This window comes from Theropithecus gelada, chromosome 15, assembly GCF_003255815.1.
Source record: "Theropithecus gelada isolate Dixy chromosome 15, Tgel_1.0, whole genome shotgun sequence".
NCBI lineage: Eukaryota > Metazoa > Chordata > Mammalia > Primates > Cercopithecidae > Theropithecus > Theropithecus gelada.
The window spans coordinates 33,711,526-33,732,394 of NC_037683.1; the positions used below are offsets into that span (position 1 = coordinate 33,711,526).

Genomic DNA, 20,869 nt, shown 5'->3' on the forward strand with positions numbered 1-20,869 from the left:
TCCCTTCCTTCTTATAGTTGTCCTCTACTATTAACTTCAAAATAAAACAGTCATAAATATCATTAGAATCCTATGTAATATTAGGAATAAAGGACTTGAAGGAAAAACAAAAGAATTGTATGTAATATAGTAACAGTCTTCAAGTATCTATTCCTCAAATACACGCACCCTTTGAGACTTTTTCTGCTTAATTCTTGTGTTCTAAATAGTCAGGATTACTGTAATATTAAAAGAAACTAAGACCAGTAAGAAAACATATTTAAAAATGTGTGGCTATCACATTTCCCATTATGTACTATGTATGCTAAAACTAGATGGGAAAATACAATAGTATTCAGCAAATTATGGCACATGCTATAACACAGATAGATGAACCTTGATAACATTATGCTAAGTGAAATAAGCCAGTCACAAAAAGACAAATACCATAGGATTCCACTCATATGATGGTGATAGCAGCAAAACAATGTAACTATAATGTTATTGAACTGTACACTTAAAATGATTAAACTGGAAGTTTGTTATTATATTTTACCATAGTTGAATAAAAAACCTAGATGATACAAGGTTTCCTTACGATTCTGCTTCTCTGCTTTTAAAGCTTAACATATAGTGAGTTAAGTTCTTAAGTATAGCAAAATCAATATGGTTCTTAACAAATTAAAAAATGTTCAAGTTCAACACATGTAAATTATTTAGCTGCTTGTTTCCTGGTATAAAAGGATGTGGTAATTAAAATTTATTTCAACTCTATTTTCTATTACTATTAATTATTTTGTGACTTTGAGAAAAAACCCACATTTATTCCACTTTTGGCCTTTGATGAAGTGGTTTCAATTAGTGATTTAAACTTATTTTCATTGCTACAAGTAACACTGTTCTTTCTCAGATTATGACAATCCAATCCTAAAAATGAATGTCATGAGTACCACTTCTCCATTTGTCTCTTAATTCTACACTGCATTATTATCTTTAAATAAACAAGTATATAGTCTCTTAAAAAAAATCCATGTTCATTCTCTGCTTTAAATTTACTTTCATAAATTGTTCCAAACACATTCCAGCCTACTAAATCACAAGAAAGTATGTTTAAAACTTCCTCACAAAAATCATTCCATCATTTCTTTAGTTGCCTTTTCCCTTTTTTAGTTTCTAAAAACATATTCTTTCACTAAGAAATATCACTGTAATAATAAGCTTTCATGCCTTTTCTGCCTTGAGGAATTTGTTAGGACTAGTACATAATTTAGCAAGTCTATTTAAGACAAACTTATGAAAACTACAGAATAAACATTTATTCCATTTATAAAGACATTTAAAAAGAATTATATAATAAATGATTTCACTACTCTAGCAAAAATAATTTTAACATTTTAAATTTGGATATCAAGTGTATTTTTAGTATACATTTTCCTGGTTAGTGAGGCTAGTTAAATCTATAATTCCTACTCTTATCCTTTTTGCTTTATTGGTCATCCTTTCCTTACTGATTTCTAAGAATTCTTTACATAATCTGAATATTAATTTTTTCTTCCTATCGGTGTTTCAATTGTTTCAATTTACATAAAATTTTATTAAAACTATATTAAATTATAGTTTAATGTATAATAATGTAAACCATTAATAACTTTATGTTTCACTTAAGGTAAATTCTTAAAAAGCTTCCTAGTAAAGTGCACACCACTATGGATGTGTATAAACTGTGTCTGTTGTGTGGACTTGGGGTCATCATTTTTAAAAAGACTTACATGCATAAACATATACAGAATGAAGTTGAAACTTACTTTGGTCACCATAACCACCACAAAGTTTTTCTCATCAATTTTGTATTCTTTGAGAGCAGTATCATCATTGAGGATTTTGCCTAATACATTAAGAGAAAAAAAAAATCATTTAAGGCATAATCTTTCTCTTACACATAAGTTAAAGCAACTTTCTACTTGAAATATGATTATTTCAGAAATATTAAAATATGAATCACCAACATAAATTCTATCAGTCAGTACTTTTCCCAAAGAAAAAACCAATCAATCGAGATAAAAATAAAACAATTCCTAAGTGGCAGGGTATGGTGGCTCACGCCTGTAATCCCAACCCTTTGGAAGGCTGAGGAGGGAATACAGCTTGAGGCCAGGAGTTTGAGACCAGCCTGGGCAACATAACAAAATCCTGTTTATAAAAAAAAATAATTCAAAATTAGCCAGGCACTGTGGCACATGCCTATGGTCCTAGCTACTTGGGAGGCTGAGGCAGGAGGATCACTTGAGCCCAGGAGTTCAAGGATACAGCAAGCTATAATCACACCACTGCACTCCAGCCTGGGTGACAGAGCAAGACTCTCTCTCAAAATAAACAAAATTAAAAGGCATATGCATTTAACTGAAAGATGTCAAACTTATATAGTGTATATAGAATGACAATCAATTTTTACAAATGTATTACTTCATTATATAAAGGACTTACTGGGCAAGAAAATACGAAAGAGACCCTGAAAAGGAGGAGACCATGAAGATAAAGAAAATCCAATACTCTGATTGCACAGGGGTCCTCTGGAAAATAACCTATATTCTTTTCTGATACGAAGAAGGGGAGAGAAACAAATTTCTTGCTCCCCAAAATACCGATTATCTGATAAATCAGAAATGTTCTAACACTATCAAAGCAAGATACTAAAAGTACTTCAAAAACGACATGATACACAAGAAAGGGCAAGATGCTACAGAACTCAGAAATGCACAAAGAAGTACAAAAGACTGTGATCATGCTGAAGGTCCCATATTAGGTAAGTAGGACTCCCTGATGTTTCCTGCTCCATGAATTTAGTTTTCCACCTTTAAAAAGCTATTGAATCAAAAGCTGCTAACATTAAGACAGAAAGGAATATGGATAGGAATGAGAAAACAGGCCAAAACAAGAAACTGGAAATTGGAATTTTATGTCTGCTTCTTTAGGCTTCTGAACTCAGATCTATAAAAATAATAGGACTGAATCACCGTGTTAGCATTTCCGCCAGGCTGTCTCACTTTAGGAAACACTATTCAGAAAAATAGAAGAATCCATGGGCGATCAAACACCCACCTTACTAACATCTACAACGAAAGCATTTTCTCTACTAAATTTGGATATCAAGTGTATTTTTAATATACATTTTCCTGGTTATTAGTGAGGCTAGTTAAATCTATAATTCCTACTCTTATCCTTTGTTGCTTTATTGGTCATCCTTTCCTTATTGATTTCTAAGAATTCTTTACATAATCCCCTTTTCTTCCTGTCGATGTCTTTCTGTGTGATGTGTTTTTTTGGTATTCTTCAGTCGGTTTTGGTTAAAACTTAATTTTACAGGAATGATTCCAAACAGAGTAATAATAACACAATCAGTATAAATGGTTTCAATTAAATTTTTTTAAAAAGCTCAGTTTCATTAAAAACACAAAAGCCAGTTACGTGATGCTTACAAAAGATGAAACAAAATACCGTTTGATGGAAAAATACATAGGGCAAATGTGAATAAAGAGAAGATTGAATATCAACATTAGATTCAAACGACTGCTCTTTCACTGCTTTTATTTGTACAATCATTTTTCTGACAATTTGAATATACTACAATATGTAAGATAACATTTCTAAAACTAAAAGAATATCAAGACATGGCATGTTAATTTTAATATTTAATTCATACCTGCATAAATTAATTTTTGACCTGCTACCGGAAAGGCATCTTTCCCCTTTTCAGATTCAATCTTCTCTTTCAGTGCTTTCACCTATAGGAAAAATAAAGATCTGTTTTGGAAAAAGTCTAAACAAAAAATGACAATCCAGAATCTGAATAAATAATGGAAGACAAAAATTATATACATAATTATTAATGCTTCCAAAACCTCAAAGATTGTTTTTCCAATTTGTATCAAAAAAGATTCAATATTAACTCATATTATTAGTTATGATAGGCATAAACTTTAACACCATCTGATACACACAGATTTTTAAAAATTTACTAGTTGACTTGATAATTTAAAATAAAGTTTTCAACATCAAAGTTTTGATTTATATAATGTTTATGGATTTATTTCCCACAGAGCAAGAAAGTAAAGCTCGATCACCTAAAAAGTCTCAGAAATAAAATAGTCTCATCAACAAGAAGAATACTTCAATGTTAAAGGTTAAATTGTGAATGCTAAAAGGCAAATAATTCATCTTAAGTTTTATGCTTCATTACAATCACCATGGGTGCTTTACAAACACCAATTAAAACATAATCTCTGAGGGTGGGACCTTGACATCAGTATTTTTAAAAAGCTTTACAGGTAGTTCCAAAGTTCAGCCCAGGCTGAAAACCACCAGACAACTTCAATGCTCTTAAACAAGCAGCTTAGCTTCTCTCAGAATCAGTTTCATCTATAAGAGGAGCTGGAATCCATGACCTTTAGAGTCTCTTCATTTCCTAAAATTGTGTGACAATTAGGCTCATTATACAGTATTTAGAAAAATGAGTCAATGGACTTCTTAACCTGTTAAGTAGGGAGGCAAAGGAGTAAAAAAAGACAGAGATGGCTTTCTCATTTGCCTTTATAGAACTACTTTCATTACTTTAAAGACACAAGAACCAAGGAGAAAAATTCAAATTCCTTCAATTTCCCAGAATACTTCTTGAAAATTATCTAAGTTGACAGTTCTCTGAGTTTTAGACAGAAAGGGATACAAATACAAGTTTCTCTTCTACAATTAAAAAGTGACGGTGTGTACTTCAAAGATAAAAAAAGCTTATTTAGCTTCAAATGTTAACATACAATTTCACACAATCCTCAAAACTCTGGGACAAAAGGAAATGTCACCCACTCAATTTTATAGACGAGGAGACAGAAATAAAGAGGTTACCATCCCTTATGACTCCAAAAAGTATTTTGCAAATACCATATAAACCATTCTTGCTGTACTGATCTTCCTGAAATGGATCAGTAGCATTATTGCTATTCTGATGTTCCCCAAAGTAGAAATCCATCACAAAAACCCCAATTCACTATTTTCCACTGTTCCTCATTTCAAAGGTGAAACACAAGTAAAATTTTTTTAAAGCCAAACATCAGATTTGCAAAAAAAGCAAAACAGTGTCAGTCTTCTCAGTGCTTTGTTGTTACTGTTATTTTGGCACAGTTATTTTTTTGCAAAAAAATTTATTATATCTGTTTTTAAATGAACATTAATAAAATTTGTTTTAATTTCTAATATGGTAAACATTAATAAATGTAAGTACATTGGGTCAGGCACAGTGGCTCATGCCTGTAATCCCAGCACTTTGGGAGGCTGAGGTGGGAGGATCACCTGAGGCCAGGAGTTTGAGATCAGCCTGGCCAAAACATGATGAAACCCTGTCTCTACTAAAATGCAAAAAATAAAAAATAAAAAATAAAAATTAGCCGAGCATAGTGGTACATGCCTGTAATCCCAGCCCTCAATAACTTATTTAAATGTAAACAACTTTTGAAACCAAGTCATTTGAGGACTGCTATCCTACATGCTAAAAGACTTCCCAAGTCAGCTAACTGATGGCAGAGCATGGGTGGAGCACTCAGTGGTGAATGGTAAATTTCTTTTCAAATTTTGTTTATAAAGACAAGATACAATATTTGCAAGTGTGATTATTTAGGAAAACTACAATAAATTACAGATCAAGTGTAGCTCTATGCATGAACCCAGTTCTCAGAACAACACATAGTGGCTTGGCATGGAGTGGGTGCTCCATTATCCTGTGCTCGATGAATAAATGAACAGAGCATAGACATATGTAAAGAAAAAAAGACACATATGAAGGAACAAATAAAAGAAAATAAACATGCAGGAATATCTCATTCTTGACAGGTTTCAATGAAGTAAGACTTAAATATTTCATATTTCAAAAAGCCTAAATAACAGGACTCTCTAGCTTTATATATCAAAAATGAGGGAGGAGAGGACAAAAGGAAAAAAAAAAAAAAACAGCACCATAAATTAAGAAAAGCTGGACCAAAACAGAAAGGCCCTTTAGTAATTTACTACTAAATAACTTTTGCTTCAAAGAAATCAAAATTGATTAAAAAATATTAAGGTTGCGCACAGTGGCTCATGCCTGTAATCCCATACTTTGGGACGCCAAGGCAGACGGATCACCTAAGGTTGGATTCGAGACCAGCCTGGCCAACACTGTGAAACCCCATGTCTACTAAAAACACAAAAATTAGCCAGGCATGGTGGCTGCCACCTGTAATCCCAGCTACTTGGGAGTCTGAGGCAGGAGAATTGCTTGAATCCCAGGAGGCAGAGGATGCAGTGAGCCAAGCTCATACCACTGCACTCCAGCCTGGACGACAGGAGCAAGACTCAGTCTCAAATACAAAACAAAACAAACACAGAATATTAAGAACATAGCAATGGGGGCTCCATACAAAACACCTATATGATTTGGCTAAAGAAGTAATTGTAGACTAAACACTAAAAATGTTTATTCAACAAAGAAGAAAAATTAACAGGCTAAACATGCAACTCAAACAGAAAAAAGGACAAATAAAAATAAATAATAATAAAAGAAATTAAGAGGCCTGGCGCAGTGGCTCATGCCTGTAATCCCAGAACTTTGGGAGGCCGAGATGGGCAGATCACAAGGTTAAGAGATCGAAATCATCCTGGCCAACACGGCGAAACCCCGTCTGTACTAAAATACAAAAATCAGCCAGGCGTGGTGGCGCGCACTTGTAGTCCCAGCCACTCGGGAGGCTGAGAAAGGGGTATCAATTGAACCAGGGAGCCGGAGGTTGCTGTGAGACGAAATTGTGCCACTGCACTCCAGCCTGGCGACAGGGCAAGACTCCATCTCAAAAAAAAAAAAAAGCAATTAAAAAAGAGAAAAGGCAGCTGGGTGCAATGGCTCACGCCTGTAATCCCAACACTCTGGAAGGCTGAAGTGGGTGGATCATTTGAGGCCAGGAGCGCAAGACCAGCCTGGCCAACATAGCGAAACCCTGTCTCCACTAAAAATACAAAAATTAACTGGGCATGGTGGCGCATGCCTGTAATCCCAGCTACTCAGGAGGCTGAGGCTGCAGTGAGTAAAGATCACGCCGCTGCACTCCAGCCCGGGTAACAGAACAAGACTGTCTCAAGAAAGAAAAAAAAAAAAGAGAGAAACAAGGCACAAAACTATTCGTGCACTAATAACAAAATTGGACAAATGACAGGGCAGGCAATTCACAATTACAGTCACAGCACAGAAAAGCTCAACTTCATTAGTAACCAAACACATAAATGATGCCTCATGTTATTAATCCAATAGACTACCACACTGGAAAGACTGGTTTGAATAATTCTTGGCATTGAAAGTGAAGAAATACATTCTCAGAATAAGAATTAAAGTATCAAATGATCAAATTTTTTGAGGGCAACATGCCAAGATGCTTCAACATTTATAAGGTAGTGGGGGAAGGCACGGGGATTTGACCCAACAGTATCACTTCAAAGAAAATAACAGCCCAAGACTTTGGAACCAGGTTCACTGACCTGTCTGAAATTCTGGCATTGTTCCTTACTTTGAACAAAACAGTGATCTTTACTTACAATCCAATCTATACTCATAGAACACAGGCTGAATTCTATGATCTACAAACCACTCTATGTTTAAAACTATAAGTGACCAATCTCCTGTTCCTACCAGCTCTTAGTAACTGTTCACTACACTTGCTCTTGAACCTCCGTAAGACTTGATCCCTAGAGTTTCTACTTTCATTTTGATCTTCACTATCAGCTCTATTTTGCTTAGACAACACTGTCACTGCTCTTATCACGTTCTTTCTAATATCAAACACTTCCTTGTCTTTTGGCTGCTTCTGACACACAGAATTCTGTATTTGGACTAACACCATCTGTTTCTGTCAGTACTCAATCTCTAAAATTTACTCCAACCACTCTGTAGTGTCTCATTGTCCTAACCTTGCTTAGCTAACAAATCTCAACTTTTACCTAAGAGACTGCCTATCTACATTTATACCCAGTTTTCTAAATGCTAGTGGAGAAAAGGATACACTAAATCTTCTGTTCCCCCTGGTTAGCCCTATTCTCTATCCTCCAAAAGAATATCTTAAATCTGCATTCTACTCTAAATCTGATTCCCAGCATCCTCTCATACTCTCTGCAGGTGACCACTTTCTACCTTATTAAAAACAAAAGATAGAGGAACTTATTTTCAACTTTCTAACTTTGTCGCATCCAGACCCATCTACATCTCCATCAAGACCCACCTACATCTCCTTCTCACCTATTAAATGAAAGAAGAATCTCTTTCTTTCAAACCTAATTCTTTCCACCTGTCCTCTGGTTCGCCTCCAAGTATTTTTCAGTATCTTACTAAATTCATTATATTGCCTATCTCCCCCAGCTTTTTCAGCCTCTCTTCGCTCAGTTCACTTCCATTCACACTCAGACCTAATTCTTTATCATTTTAAAAACAAACACTTAATCTCATCTCCTCCTAGACTCACTCTCTCTCCCCTCTTAATCTAATTCTTCAAAAACTTAAACACACACCACTGTCTTCACTTACTCATAATCCAAAACCAACTACTCAAAAGAGAGCAATATTGTGCTGATAAACAAAAACATGAAATTTATTCTCATTCTGCTTCTTATTTTCTCTGGTAGTGCCGCCCCTCGCCTCCCCACTCCCACCACTGGCCATTCCATTAACACTGCTCTTTACCCGTATCACTGAATTCTGCAACATCATACTAAGATACTTCTTAATCCTCTCCTATCTTCCTCTTGTCACGTGTGACAGTACTGACTTGTCCCTCCTTTATATACTACCATCCTTTGGCTTCCAGGATGTCATACTTTTGGTTTTCCTATCTCTCCGTTCACTGCTTCACGAAATCCTCCTCCCTGGCCAGCCCTTTAAGTGTTACTTAGACTTCCAGGATAATCCATCGTGTCTACTCCTAGTTTTAATAACTATGCAGATGTCATCTGTATTTCTAGCCCAGCTGTCTCTCCCTGACCTTCATTTATACACACTTAACTCTCTACTGAACACCTTCACACGATGTCCTAGAGGCATTTAAACCATAATGTATCTGTGGAAGAACTGTATCTAAATTACTTTGTTTTAATCATCCCTAACCCAATCTAATTGGGCGTACTTTAAAACAGATTAGCAAGAAAGACTGCCTTCTTTCTGGATGCTTCAAAGGAAGAGGTAGAACTCAGCACAGGTTTCTCTTGGAAAGGATATGGCCCACAATAGATGCAATTATGACTCCTTTAACTGAGCTGAGCCCCACGCCAACGCTCCCATTCCAGTAAGCCATCTCGACAGAGTGAATATAAACGTGAGCACCACAGTCCCAGTACATAACCAGGGCTATAACTTTCATTGTGCCGCATATCCCGCTATATAAATAATGGTGGTTTATCATCAATTCCACTAGAGACAAAGCCATGGTTAACATTCAAGAAATCAAACATTTTTTTCTAGCTACTTAATTTATCTCTTATAAAATTGTGCATTTTAAAATAAAAACGTACTCAATATAATATTCAACATGATGGGCATGGTTTTTCCTTCTTCCTGCAAAGGAAGACAATCATAATAGTGTATTTAAAAGTGCCACCACATGGTGGGCGCCTGTAGTCCCAGCTACTCAGGAGGCTGAAGCAGGAGAATGGCGTGAAACCGGGAGGCGGAGCTTGCAGTGAGCCGAGATCGCGCCACTGCACTCCAGTCTGGGCGACAGAGCGAGACCCCATCTCAAAAAAAAAGTGCCACCACAAAGCCACAAAGCTAAACTTACCATTTAATTATTTCCTAATGTGAGCACTACTGTGCATCTCTGTGGCAATGGCACTATTTTAGTTCAGGCCAACAACCATTAAAAGTAGTCCTTTTCCCCCGTTATCCCAATAGTTCGAGGTCAGCCTGGTCAACATAGTGAGCCACCATCTCAAAAAAAATTGTTTTTAATTAGACGGGTGCTGTGGTGCCTGCCTGTAGTCCCAGTTACCTCAGGAGGCTGAGATAAAGGACTGACTGAGCCCAGGAGTTCAAGGTTGGAGTGAGATATAATCTTGTCAGTGTACTCCAGCCTGAGCAACACAGCAAGACTCTGTCTCTTAAAAAAAGTAGTCATTTTCATTTGACAAATTTAGGTCATGCATGAGACATCAAAATAATATCTCGTAAATCATGTTCCTATGATAGTATAATGAGCTGCCATGTCAATCTTCTTACACAGCACTTTGCATAAGATTTCTAGGCTACTGATTGTTAATTAGGTCAGCAATTGCATATTTCATATAACAGCTTGCTCAATGTTACAGTATTATTTTTCTTTCTTCTGTAACTATGTTGTTCCTTATTACTGTTATAACTACATACAGTAAAAATAATGGTGTAAAGTTTTAATGGGTAGCCCTGAAATATAACATCTGAATAAAAGCTAATGTAGGCTATGTACCTGCCATATGCCAGGCAGTGTACTAAGAGCCTCACAATAATTAACTCTTTTAATCTGTACTACATCTCTATGAGGTTGTAGTAGCCAACATCCAAGATGGCCCCCAATGACTCCCATCTCTTGGTATTCAAGTCTTCGTACATACCCTTCACACACTGAATTATGGCTAGTTCACAAGAACAGTAAGATACTAATGAAGTAAAAGTGTGACTTCTGAGCCTGGTTTATACATAAAAGCCATTGTTTCTCTTTTGCTCTCTTGGATCACTCACACTGGGAGAAGCCAGCCACAATGTCATGAGGACACTCAGGCATCCTGGGGAGAGGCCCATATGGGGAGGATCTGAGGCCTCCAGTCAATAACCATCACCAAGTTGTTAACCATGTGAGGGAGTCACTTTCAGTGGGAACCCTCCAGCCAGTCAAGCCTTTAACGTACAGAATGAAGCCCTTAAATGCAACTTCCTGAGACTCTGAATAAGAACCACAGAGCTAAAATACCCCTGAATTCCTGACTCACAGAAACTATGAAATAGTAAGTATTTACTGTTTTAATTACATTTTAGGGTAATCTGTTATGCAGTAATAGGGTAACTAGTACACAGGTAGATACTATTATCCTTTTTCTGATGGGTACACTAAGGCAGATGAAATAGAAAGGTTAAACACATAGGTTCTAGAGGCAGAGTCCCTAAATTTGAATCCTGGCTACTCATATGGAAGACAGTATTTATAAATAACAAATAATGTTTGTAAGCACTGATCAGCCATTTTTTTTTTTGAGACAGAGTCTCGCTCTGTCACCAGGCTGGAGTGCAGTGGTACGATCTCGGCTCACTGCAACCTCCACCTCCCAGGTTCAAGTGACTCTCCTGCCTCAGCCTCCCAAGTAGCTGGGACTACAGGTGCGCGCCACCAAGCCCAGCTAATTTTTTGTATTTTTAGTAGAGACAGGGTTTCACCATGTCGGTCGGGATGGTCTCAAACTCCTGACCTCATGATCCGCCCGCCTCAGCCTCCCAAAGTACTGGGATTACAGGCGTGAGCCACCGCTCCCAGCCTGACCAGGAATTTTTTAAGGCAATCTGACACACTTTGACCAAATAATTCCACATCTAGAAATCAATGCTAGAGGTGCTTATGTAAATACTTCAAAGACAAAGGTACAAAGTATGTGCACTACAATGCTGTTTGCAATACTACAAACTGAAAACAACCCTAAACATCCACAAAGGAGAAGTGGTAAAATAAATTAATGTACATACATTCATTTGAACACTATGCAATATAAACAAATGAAATATTTATAACTATCTTTGAGGAAAAAAAGCTAGTTGCTAAGCAATTAATTTTTTTAAACAGTGTAGCTGTGTTCACTGTGTTCATGTATTATGTGTAAATATATTTTTAAAAAAGACTAGAAGCCATTCACATTTTACTATATTTACTACAACGAGCCTGAATTATTTGAGTAATTCAGGGAAAACTGGACTTTCAAACAGAAAAAAAAAGACTTCATTTAAAAGAAAAAGGTCTAAGGCAGTTCTAATACTACACGGCCTAATTAAAAAACAGTAATAGCAATTAAATTTTGGCAATCAACAATTAGCAAAATAAAGGAGATTCCCAAAGCCATATATGTTTACTAAAGGATTTCTTACGTTTACACTACAGGCAATGCTTTTTCTTTTTTGGTTCTTTGGTTGATCTCCTTCCACTTGAGAAACTGGTACACGGACCAGAGTACTTCCTGGGGAATTTCTGTACCAAGGTAGGTTCCTGATAATTCTACAAATACAAATTTGATTTTAAAAATGTCAGATGACTTCAGTACAAACAGGAAAAATCTCCTCACTGGACCCAAGCAATAAAATAATTTAGTAAAGGAGATTTTTACAACAGAAACAATAACTGGTAACATAAAATGAATTATACGACAAGAGGCAGGCACTATAACAAAGGCAATCCTCAAATTGGGGTTATGATCCAAAAGGCTATTATTTTAAATAAATGATTTGAAATTCAAAACCCATTTGTCCCACAGAAATGAGCCTAAATACCATGTAAAACGGTACTTAGGCTCTTAAGTCAGCCAATACATGCCAGTTTAATCTATTCTAAAATATATTCCTAAGAGTATGATTTCAACAAGATCAAAAGAAACACAGGAATTTGAAAATTGAGTAAGCAGAATTCCCAAAATACCTGTAAGTTTCTATATAAGCAAAGAATAGATCTCTCCAGTGCACCAGCAAAAACAAGGTGCCTACCTAATTCAACCAGAAGTGTGTGGGAAATAATGGGTGAAAACAATTTTATCTACCCGTTTAAGCCTCTAGGATCTGCTCATGTATTATCAGTCATTTGTAGCTGGTCTACCTGCTCTGCTGAAGTAAGTTTATATAATGTTTAAAAGGTTTATAAAGCTAATTCAGTTGTAAGATTAGCGTTCGTGACACTACAAAAGACATTTATTTATCTAAACTTATAGGGAACAGATGGTGTAGTGTCCTTTGGCAGGATTCACTGTGCCACAGTAGGGTTAAATTCAGCAAATTTCTTTCAGAAATTAACCGGAATCCTATATGGCATCTATCACAGCAGGACCTTGTTCATTGCTTTTACACACTGTTCAAAATTGCTGATTATGTCAATCTAAGAGAATGAGAATATCTCATTCATACAAACCTTTTAAAGAAAGGATAGTGAAATGATCAAAATAAAAACCGATGAAAGCAGGTTGTTTAAAAACTGCAAAACTTATTTCTAATCACTAAATATTTCCATGCCCATGATCTCACCTGATTTTCACAACCATTAGGAAAGCAGTTCAATTATTATTACTCCCATTTTAATAATGAGGAGAAAGATTTTTTTAAAAGTATTGTGCTTAAGGATGAAGCACAAGTACAAAGTTGTGAGGACTCCCTTTTAGGAACAGTATGGTAGATCTGAAAAGAGCAAGATGTGGAAAAAAAGTAAACAGAATTAAGAGATACTCCTGAATTTTCTTGAGAAGCAGGGAAACAGGGCAGCAGAGGGATGTGGAGATGAGGGACTGTATCATTAGGATGGGGAAAAATTGTTTGTATACCCTAGAAAATGGGAAAAATCAGTGATGAAGAGAAAAAGAAGATCTGATGGAGTGATGTCCTTCACACATGACAGGGGATGAAGTATAGTGGAAAAGTGGAAGGACCTGCCTTAGATAGCACCATCCACAATTCAGAACTATCTACAGTAAGAGGAGGCTAGCAGGTAGGTAGCTATGGTAGGACCTTGTAGACATTCTGTCTCGATTATTTCTAAATTCTCAATCAAATAAAGACTAGGGTCGTCAAATGAAAATAAGGAAGGTAGATGATATGAAAGCATCCTGTGGCAGTGAAAGAGTGACTAGTAAACTGTAAGACTGTCAGGAGCTGCACACTAAGGACCCAATTAAGGTTCCTTCGTGTGTCTTAGTGTTCCTTACTGCTCATGAATTTAAGTTCCTTAATGTTCATAAATTTAAGCGAGACAAGTCAATGTGGCAACAGGTGCATCTCTGGCCACTCAGGTGCAAGTACAAACACTGAGTTGAATTTAATCATATTTGAGGCTTTCTAAGCAAGAACAATGGAGGGAGAGTCGGACCACATTACCAAGCACTGTTAATATTATTTCAAAACTCATATACCAATAATTTAGTACTTTTATACTAGTATTCTCATTTTACAGCAGAGGACCAAAAGGCACATACTGAGCAACTTGCCTGAGGTCACACAGCAAGTGGTACAGCCAACTGTACCTCTCAAAACATATCCTAATTCCATCTCCTCTGCTCTACATCTCCAAATCCTCTACATCTCCACTGCTACTGCCCTGGTTCAAGCTTCAATTACTTAAATCTACTGCACAAGCCCCCTAACTGATGTCTCTGCTTTTCACTCTTGCCCACCCCACAGCATCAAAGTAACCTTTAAAAATCCTAAAAGAAATATTTCCCGGCTGGGTATGCGGGCTTGTGCCTGTCATCCCAACACTTTAGGACGCTGAGGCAGGAGGATCACTCGAGGCTAGAAGTTGGAGACCAGCCTGGGCAAAACATCAAGACCCCATCTCTACAAAAACTAAAAATTAGCTGGGAGTGGTGGCATGCCCCCATAGTCCCAGCTACTGGGGAAGGCTTAGGGTGGAGGATCACTTGAACCCAGGAGTTTGGGGCTGCAGTGAGCTATGATCATGCCACAGTACTCTAGCCTGGATGACAGGGCAAGACCTTGTCGAAAAAGGAAGGGAAGTAAGGGAGGGAAAGGAGGGAGTGGGGAAGGAAGGGAGGAAAGGAAGGAAGGAGGGAAGGAGAGGAAAAGAGACGGAAGGGAGGAAGGGAGAAAAGAAGGGAGGGAGGGAAAAAGAGAAAAGAGAGACAGAGATAAATAAACAAAGATTTCTGTTCTGCTTGTAAATGTTTCCAATTTTAGCCTGAAAACCCCTAGCCTACAATGCTCTGGCCACTTGCCTAACTCACTCTCTTATCTCTTATCCATCACCTTAGCAATGCAGGCTTTTTTAGTTCCCAAAACACATTCTTAAAGGTCTTTGCCCTAGCAGTTCCCTACAGAAAACACTCTCCTCATCTCAAGTGCTCATTTTTACTCAGCTCTCAGCTTAAATGTCACCTTATTCAGAAAGGCCTTCAGTGACTAGTAAATTTAAAAGTAGTCACCCAGATTTCCTGAGTTCAGGAGTTCGAGACCACCCAGGGCAACATGGTGAAACCCCACCTCTACTAAAAATACAAAGAAATTAACCAGGTGTGATGGGGCACACCTCTAGTCCCAGCTACTTGGGAGGCTGAGGCAGCAGAATCGCTTGAGCCCCAGAGCCAAAGGTGAGCTGAGATGGCACCACTGCACTCCAGCTTAGGCTACAGAATAAGACTCAGTCTCAAAAACAAAACAAAACAACAAAAAAAAGTAGCCACCCAGTGAAGTATTATCAAATACTTTATCCTATTTCAACTTTCTGCATAGCACTTACACCATTACCTGGTTCTTAAAATTTGTTTTTTGACAGTTTTATCCCACTAGAATGCACATACCATCACAGCAGGGCCTGACATCTAGTAAGTACACAGAAAGTATTTATTAAATAAATAAATCAACATGCAAACACACTACATTGGGGGATCACTGCCTTGCCAGTTTACCAAAAGAATACATTCAATTCATTCAAAGATCTTTACTAAATGCCTACTGTGTGCCCGGCATCAAAACAGCAAAAGTCTGGCAAAAAGTGTACCAGATTTCTCAGTTTCTTCCTGTATCTTGTTCTACCAATATGCCAAGAACTCTTAATTTCACCTGTGATGAAGTATTTTTAATACATGTACTACTTATTGCCTTAATCTAGGAAACTTCTATAATATGAAATTGTATCTAGCATGACTATATTGAAAATACAATAAATCACCACAGCAATAATTCACTGATAAATGATGACTAGTAAATACTGTATTATAATACAGAACAAGTACTAAAGCAATATACACACACTTTTTTTTTTTCTTTTTTTTTGAGATGGAGTTTCGCTCTTGTTGTCCAGGCTGGAGGGCAATGGCGCCATCTCAGCTCACGGCAACCTCCTCCTGCTGGGTTCAAGCGACTCTCCTGCCTCAGCCTCCCAAGTGGCTGGGATTACAGGCATGCATCACCACGCCCAGCTAATTTTCTATTTTTAGTAGAGACCAGGTTTCATCATGTTGGTCAGGCTGGTCTTGAACTCCTGACCTCAGGTGATCCACCCGCCTCGGCCTCCCAAAGTGCTGGGTAAAGTAGTATTTTATAATAACCACATTATAGAGATAAACCACAAAATTAGGTAATTCTTCACAGCATACTAATATGCTATTTACAGATATTAAAACAATGATATCTTTACAATTCTCTTAGCAAACACATCCAATGTATATGTAGAATTTTAATGTCACTTATATAGTAATCCAATCACATTTCAGCTTCTGCATTTAAAGTCTCATCTCAAATTTACTGAGTTTTGTTTTTAGTTCTTCAAAGCAAACAGTGTCAAGAGTTAGACTGCAGGATTAATTTGTATACCACACACTCTTCCTTGTCACCATTTCAGTGATGCAATAAAATACTGCACTGTATTTTTTATCTCAAAAGGTTTATTCTTAAATCTACCTTTCTTAATGGCTTCAAGCAACAGTAACATAAAAAACTAAGTGACTATAAAACTGAGCTTAAAAACTATTCCATTTCCCTCTAAATGTCCACGACACCATTAAACTTCAAAAAAAAAAATTTTTTTTTTTTTGAGACAGAGTCTCGCTCTGTCGCCCAGGCTGCAGTGCAATGTCGCAATCTCAGCTCACTGCAACCTCTGCCTCCAGGATTCAAGCGATTCTCCTGCCTCAGTCTCCCAAGTAGCTGGGACTACTTGGGAGGAGCATGCCACCACACCTGGCTAATTTTTTGTATTTTTTTAGTAGAGCCGAGGTTTCACTGCGTTAGCCAGGATGGTCTCAATCTCCTGACCTTGTGATCTGCCCGCCTCGGCCTCCCAAAGTGCTGGGATTATAGGCACGAGCCACGGCGCCCAGCCTAAACTTCAGAATTTTAAAAAATTTCAGAGAAGCAGTGGTCTATTAGACATCTCAAAATGCTTTAATATGTAGGCTACTTAAATGTCTCCCACAATTTTTACAGTAAAAAAAAAAAAAAAAAAAAGCACACAATGAAGAACATCTCCTAGCAATGATCTCCCTACCCCACACATACCACCTTCTCATTTTGTTTCTGTATTGTTTGAATATTTTATAAGACGGTTTGCATTACAATTGTAAAAACAAAGACCTTTGTAAAGGTTAACATTAAAGGTAGTGGTAATAGTCAAGTAAATGGTACAAAATGCCTAATAAGTCTAAGAAAGTTTTGTTAAAACTAGGGTAAATAAAAACACCTTAAAACAAATTATCTTGCTTTTTCCATGTGTATATCCCCTACTCGATAGCTACTGAGATTTGACTAAGTCAATAAGGCTCCCAGAAGCCCCAGGTCACATTCTACAGGTCCCTGTACTCCTCCAGTCCTGCCAGCAAAGCTCACTAAACATTTACTTGTTCAACAAATGAATCACTCCCATGATTCCCCTTGTTGCACAGTCCTTTCTTCCATTTTTGCTCATGCTCATCTCAAGCTCACAAGAGCTTCTATACTGGCTACGTAAGTCACTTAATTTCCTTGGTTCCTTCTTAAACAAGGACAAATCTCTGAGTCCACCAAAATACAGGTCTCAATAAGATCCAATCTTGTCTTTATTTTAGATCTATTTCTAATATCCTTGGTTACCTAGTTCTCACAACAACTTACAAACAGAACACTTAGTGTTGCTCTATTAAATACAATTTTCTTTGTGTATTTCTTACTGGAACTCTAAAGTGTCGTATCAAAAACAAATATTAAATAAAACACATTACAAATATAGAATTGAAAATGTTGTCATGAAAACTATTTCCTAAAGTCATTAAAATAAAAACTGACAAGTCATTAAATGCAAACGTTCCATATATCCCAGGGGAAATGCTTTAATTTCGTGCCCCAGACTAACAGTATTAGTTTTTTTATACTAATAGAAACAAAATTATATTTATTTATGTAAATAGCAGCAAAAGCTGTAGAAGCCACTCCCTAACAATGGGCTTCTCAAAAATATACTTCCCGAAGTGTAACACATTACTTTTCCTTGAAAATAAACTGGAAAACAGCAAAAATAGTTAAGAATTTATATAAACACAGGTACAGCATTGACTCTCAGTTAACACTGCATGTGTAAAGTGCCTAAAACGCTAAACAAACCCTACAGAACATAAATACTTCAGTGGAGCTGTTGAAAGAGTCACTGCATAACTTCAATACACCCACAAATATTTACCAAAAAGCCACAATCTTTCTTTAGGTTTCAATAATTCTGAAATTAACTGAGTATTATAAGCCAATTAAGTTACTGTGGCACCAACATTTGTTACCACAAAGAACCAAAGTCAAATAGGCATTTTACATAGTTTGTCTGAAATCATCAAACTCCATTTTAACTTTCACCCTTCAACTTATTAATACACATTAAGCAGTAAAGAAATACTCAAGAGGAATCTGATTCTATTAGTGCTGTCAGTCCACAGGGTGTTGTCAATTACTTCTGAGGACACTGAAAAGTTTCTCATGTATAATTGAGATCTACTGTTCCTTTAAGAAGTTAATCACACAGCATACACCTACATATATTCTGAAATCAAATAATTTTGTACCAAAATCCCAAAAAGGTTGTTTTTTAAAAAATTAAAGATGTACAAAACTTAAGATTAAATGAGATAAGTAAAACATAACACTGTATCTCCACTTAAAGGAATCCATTGTTTAAATAATCGATTCCACTTACTGACCACCAAGTAAACACATACCATTTAATCTTCACATCTCTGCAAGGCAGGTATTATCCCTATTATACAGAAGATGAAACTAAGATAGCGTAATTTGCCCAAGGTCATAGCAAATAAGTTACAAAACCACAAATGGAACTCAGGTCTACTTAATTAACACCAAAGCCCCTGATCTCCACCCAAAATAGAATCAACTACTTTTAAAAATAGAGTTGGGCAGAAAGCTGCTGGTTTAAACTTAGTATTATGACAATCTTAGCGGTGTATTCCCGAACATAAGCAGTAAATTCACACGGCGTTTTTAGCTTCTTGGCATAAAGTTGTACTGACCTCAACAGTGTCTCTTTATGCAGTCACAAATACATAAAAATGTATAATGTGGACTTCTGAAATGTTTAAGGCTTTAACTGCAGAAGGGATTCAAAGTTGTTTTTTTTTTCTTTTTTCCCCCTTGAACCGCTACTGTTTGGGGGATCGGGGGAGGGTGGGTGCAGGGTTCCAACTCCTACAATTCCAAGATTTCTAATGCAGAAAACCCGTTAAATCTGAGGTTTAGCTTGAGCCTGGATGGATTTGAAGGGTTCTAACGCTAAAACCAACACTAAAGAGGCCTCAAAGTGCAATCTACGCAAGGGTGTGGGTTTGGTGGCGGGAGGAAGGCAGCAGAACGATTCATTTGCAAATAAAAGGGTTAACAATTCTGAGGGGAAAGGGGTAAATTCATTTTCACCACTACTCACCTCTCACTCGGCGGCAAACGGAACCTGATACTTTTTTTTTAAGGCTCATCTTCTCGGGTTACCAACTCTGGGACCTAAGCGCCTAACCAGGTCCACACATGGGTAGTGGCGACGCCTACGTCTCCCTCCCCCACCTGTGCACCCACACCAGAAAGCCAGGCCCCACTGCCGAGACGGCCTGGACCTCCCCATCCCCCTCCGGCCCCGCTAGCACGAGCTCCTAGGCCCAGGCCCGCGGGCGTGCGCTCCACGCCATCTGCCACCAGGCCTTCGGCGTCCGGCCACTGCTTCCCCTTTCTCCTGCCACAAAGCCCGTGGCCAAGCCAGAAGAGTTGGCTCCGCTGTACGCCGCCAGGGCCAGGGCCGGCACCGGGACTCAGGGCCCTCATCGCGCCCTCCGGGGCTTCCCCCGCTGGAGCGCGCCGCCCAGCCCCGCGAGCTCCTGGCGCTCCCCGCGGCCCGCACGCGGCCGCCCCTGCCCCCGGCCCGCGCGCATACCGTCTCCTCGGGGTCGATGTCTATCTTGAAGGTCTGCTGCTGGAGGGTCTTCAGGGTGACCTGCATGGTGCCGCCGCGCAGCTCTGCTGCCGGGCCTGCGCCGGGTGCTGGCCGCTGGGCGGGGTCTGTGGCCTGGCGGGGCCCCGGGGTCGCCCGCGCTCCTCGCGCTCTGGGGAGGAAGGCGGTGGGGGTGGGGGCTTGTCACATTCGCCCAGCGGAGCGGCCTCTCCCCCAGCCCGTGCCCCGGACCGCGCCGCTGCCTCCGCGACTGCGGCCTTCCCCGCGAGCTCGGGCCGCCGTGCTTCCTCACGCGCCGAGCGCCAGCCACTGAGTCTGCAGGAGGCGCGAGGGGCTCGGCGAGACAAGCAGGGAATCCGCTAGCTCACCACAGGATGGTGGCCGCCATCATCGTGACTCGCCGAGACGTGCCCCCTCCCCCACGCGAAAAACCTGGGGGGATGGGGCCGGGCGGGCGGAGCGCGCAGGCGTGGGGGGGCAGCGACGCTTTGCGCAGGCGCGGCAGACGACTCCGCCCCGGAATTGGGGGCGGGGCGGAAGGCGGCTCTGGAATGTTGGCGGCCTGGACCCGGATTGCGCAGGCGCGTTCCGTAGGCGGCAGGGGCTCTCGGGGTTTCCTCCTAGCGACTATTGCTGGGGCGTTCTCTCCGCCAGCCGCCTCTCCGCGTCTGCAGACTCCGCCCGACTGCCGAAGTTAC

At 38.9% G+C, this 20,869-nt stretch overlaps 1 protein-coding gene across 2 annotated transcripts in view; it reads right to left on the reverse strand.

The window, feature by feature from the left end:
* Positions 1–20,669, reverse strand: part of RAD23B (RAD23 homolog B, nucleotide excision repair protein) — a 47,721-nt gene extending 27,052 nt beyond the window's left edge. The window contains exons 1-4 of one of the 2 annotated variants that reach the window (XM_025359065.1): positions 20,540–20,669; positions 20,154–20,322; positions 3,680–3,761; positions 1,785–1,864 (exon numbers count right to left, since the gene is read on the reverse strand). In XM_025359065.1, the coding sequence (XP_025214850.1) occupies positions 1,785–1,864; positions 3,680–3,761; positions 20,154–20,219 (228 nt within the window). In that variant the 5' untranslated portion in view covers positions 20,220–20,322; positions 20,540–20,669. Of the gene's footprint in view, positions 1–1,784; positions 1,865–3,679; positions 3,762–18,936; positions 19,164–20,153; positions 20,323–20,539 lie in introns of those variants that run through there. The other variant, XM_025359066.1, reaches the window with a different exon arrangement.
* Positions 20,670–20,869: the final 200 nt, after the last annotated feature.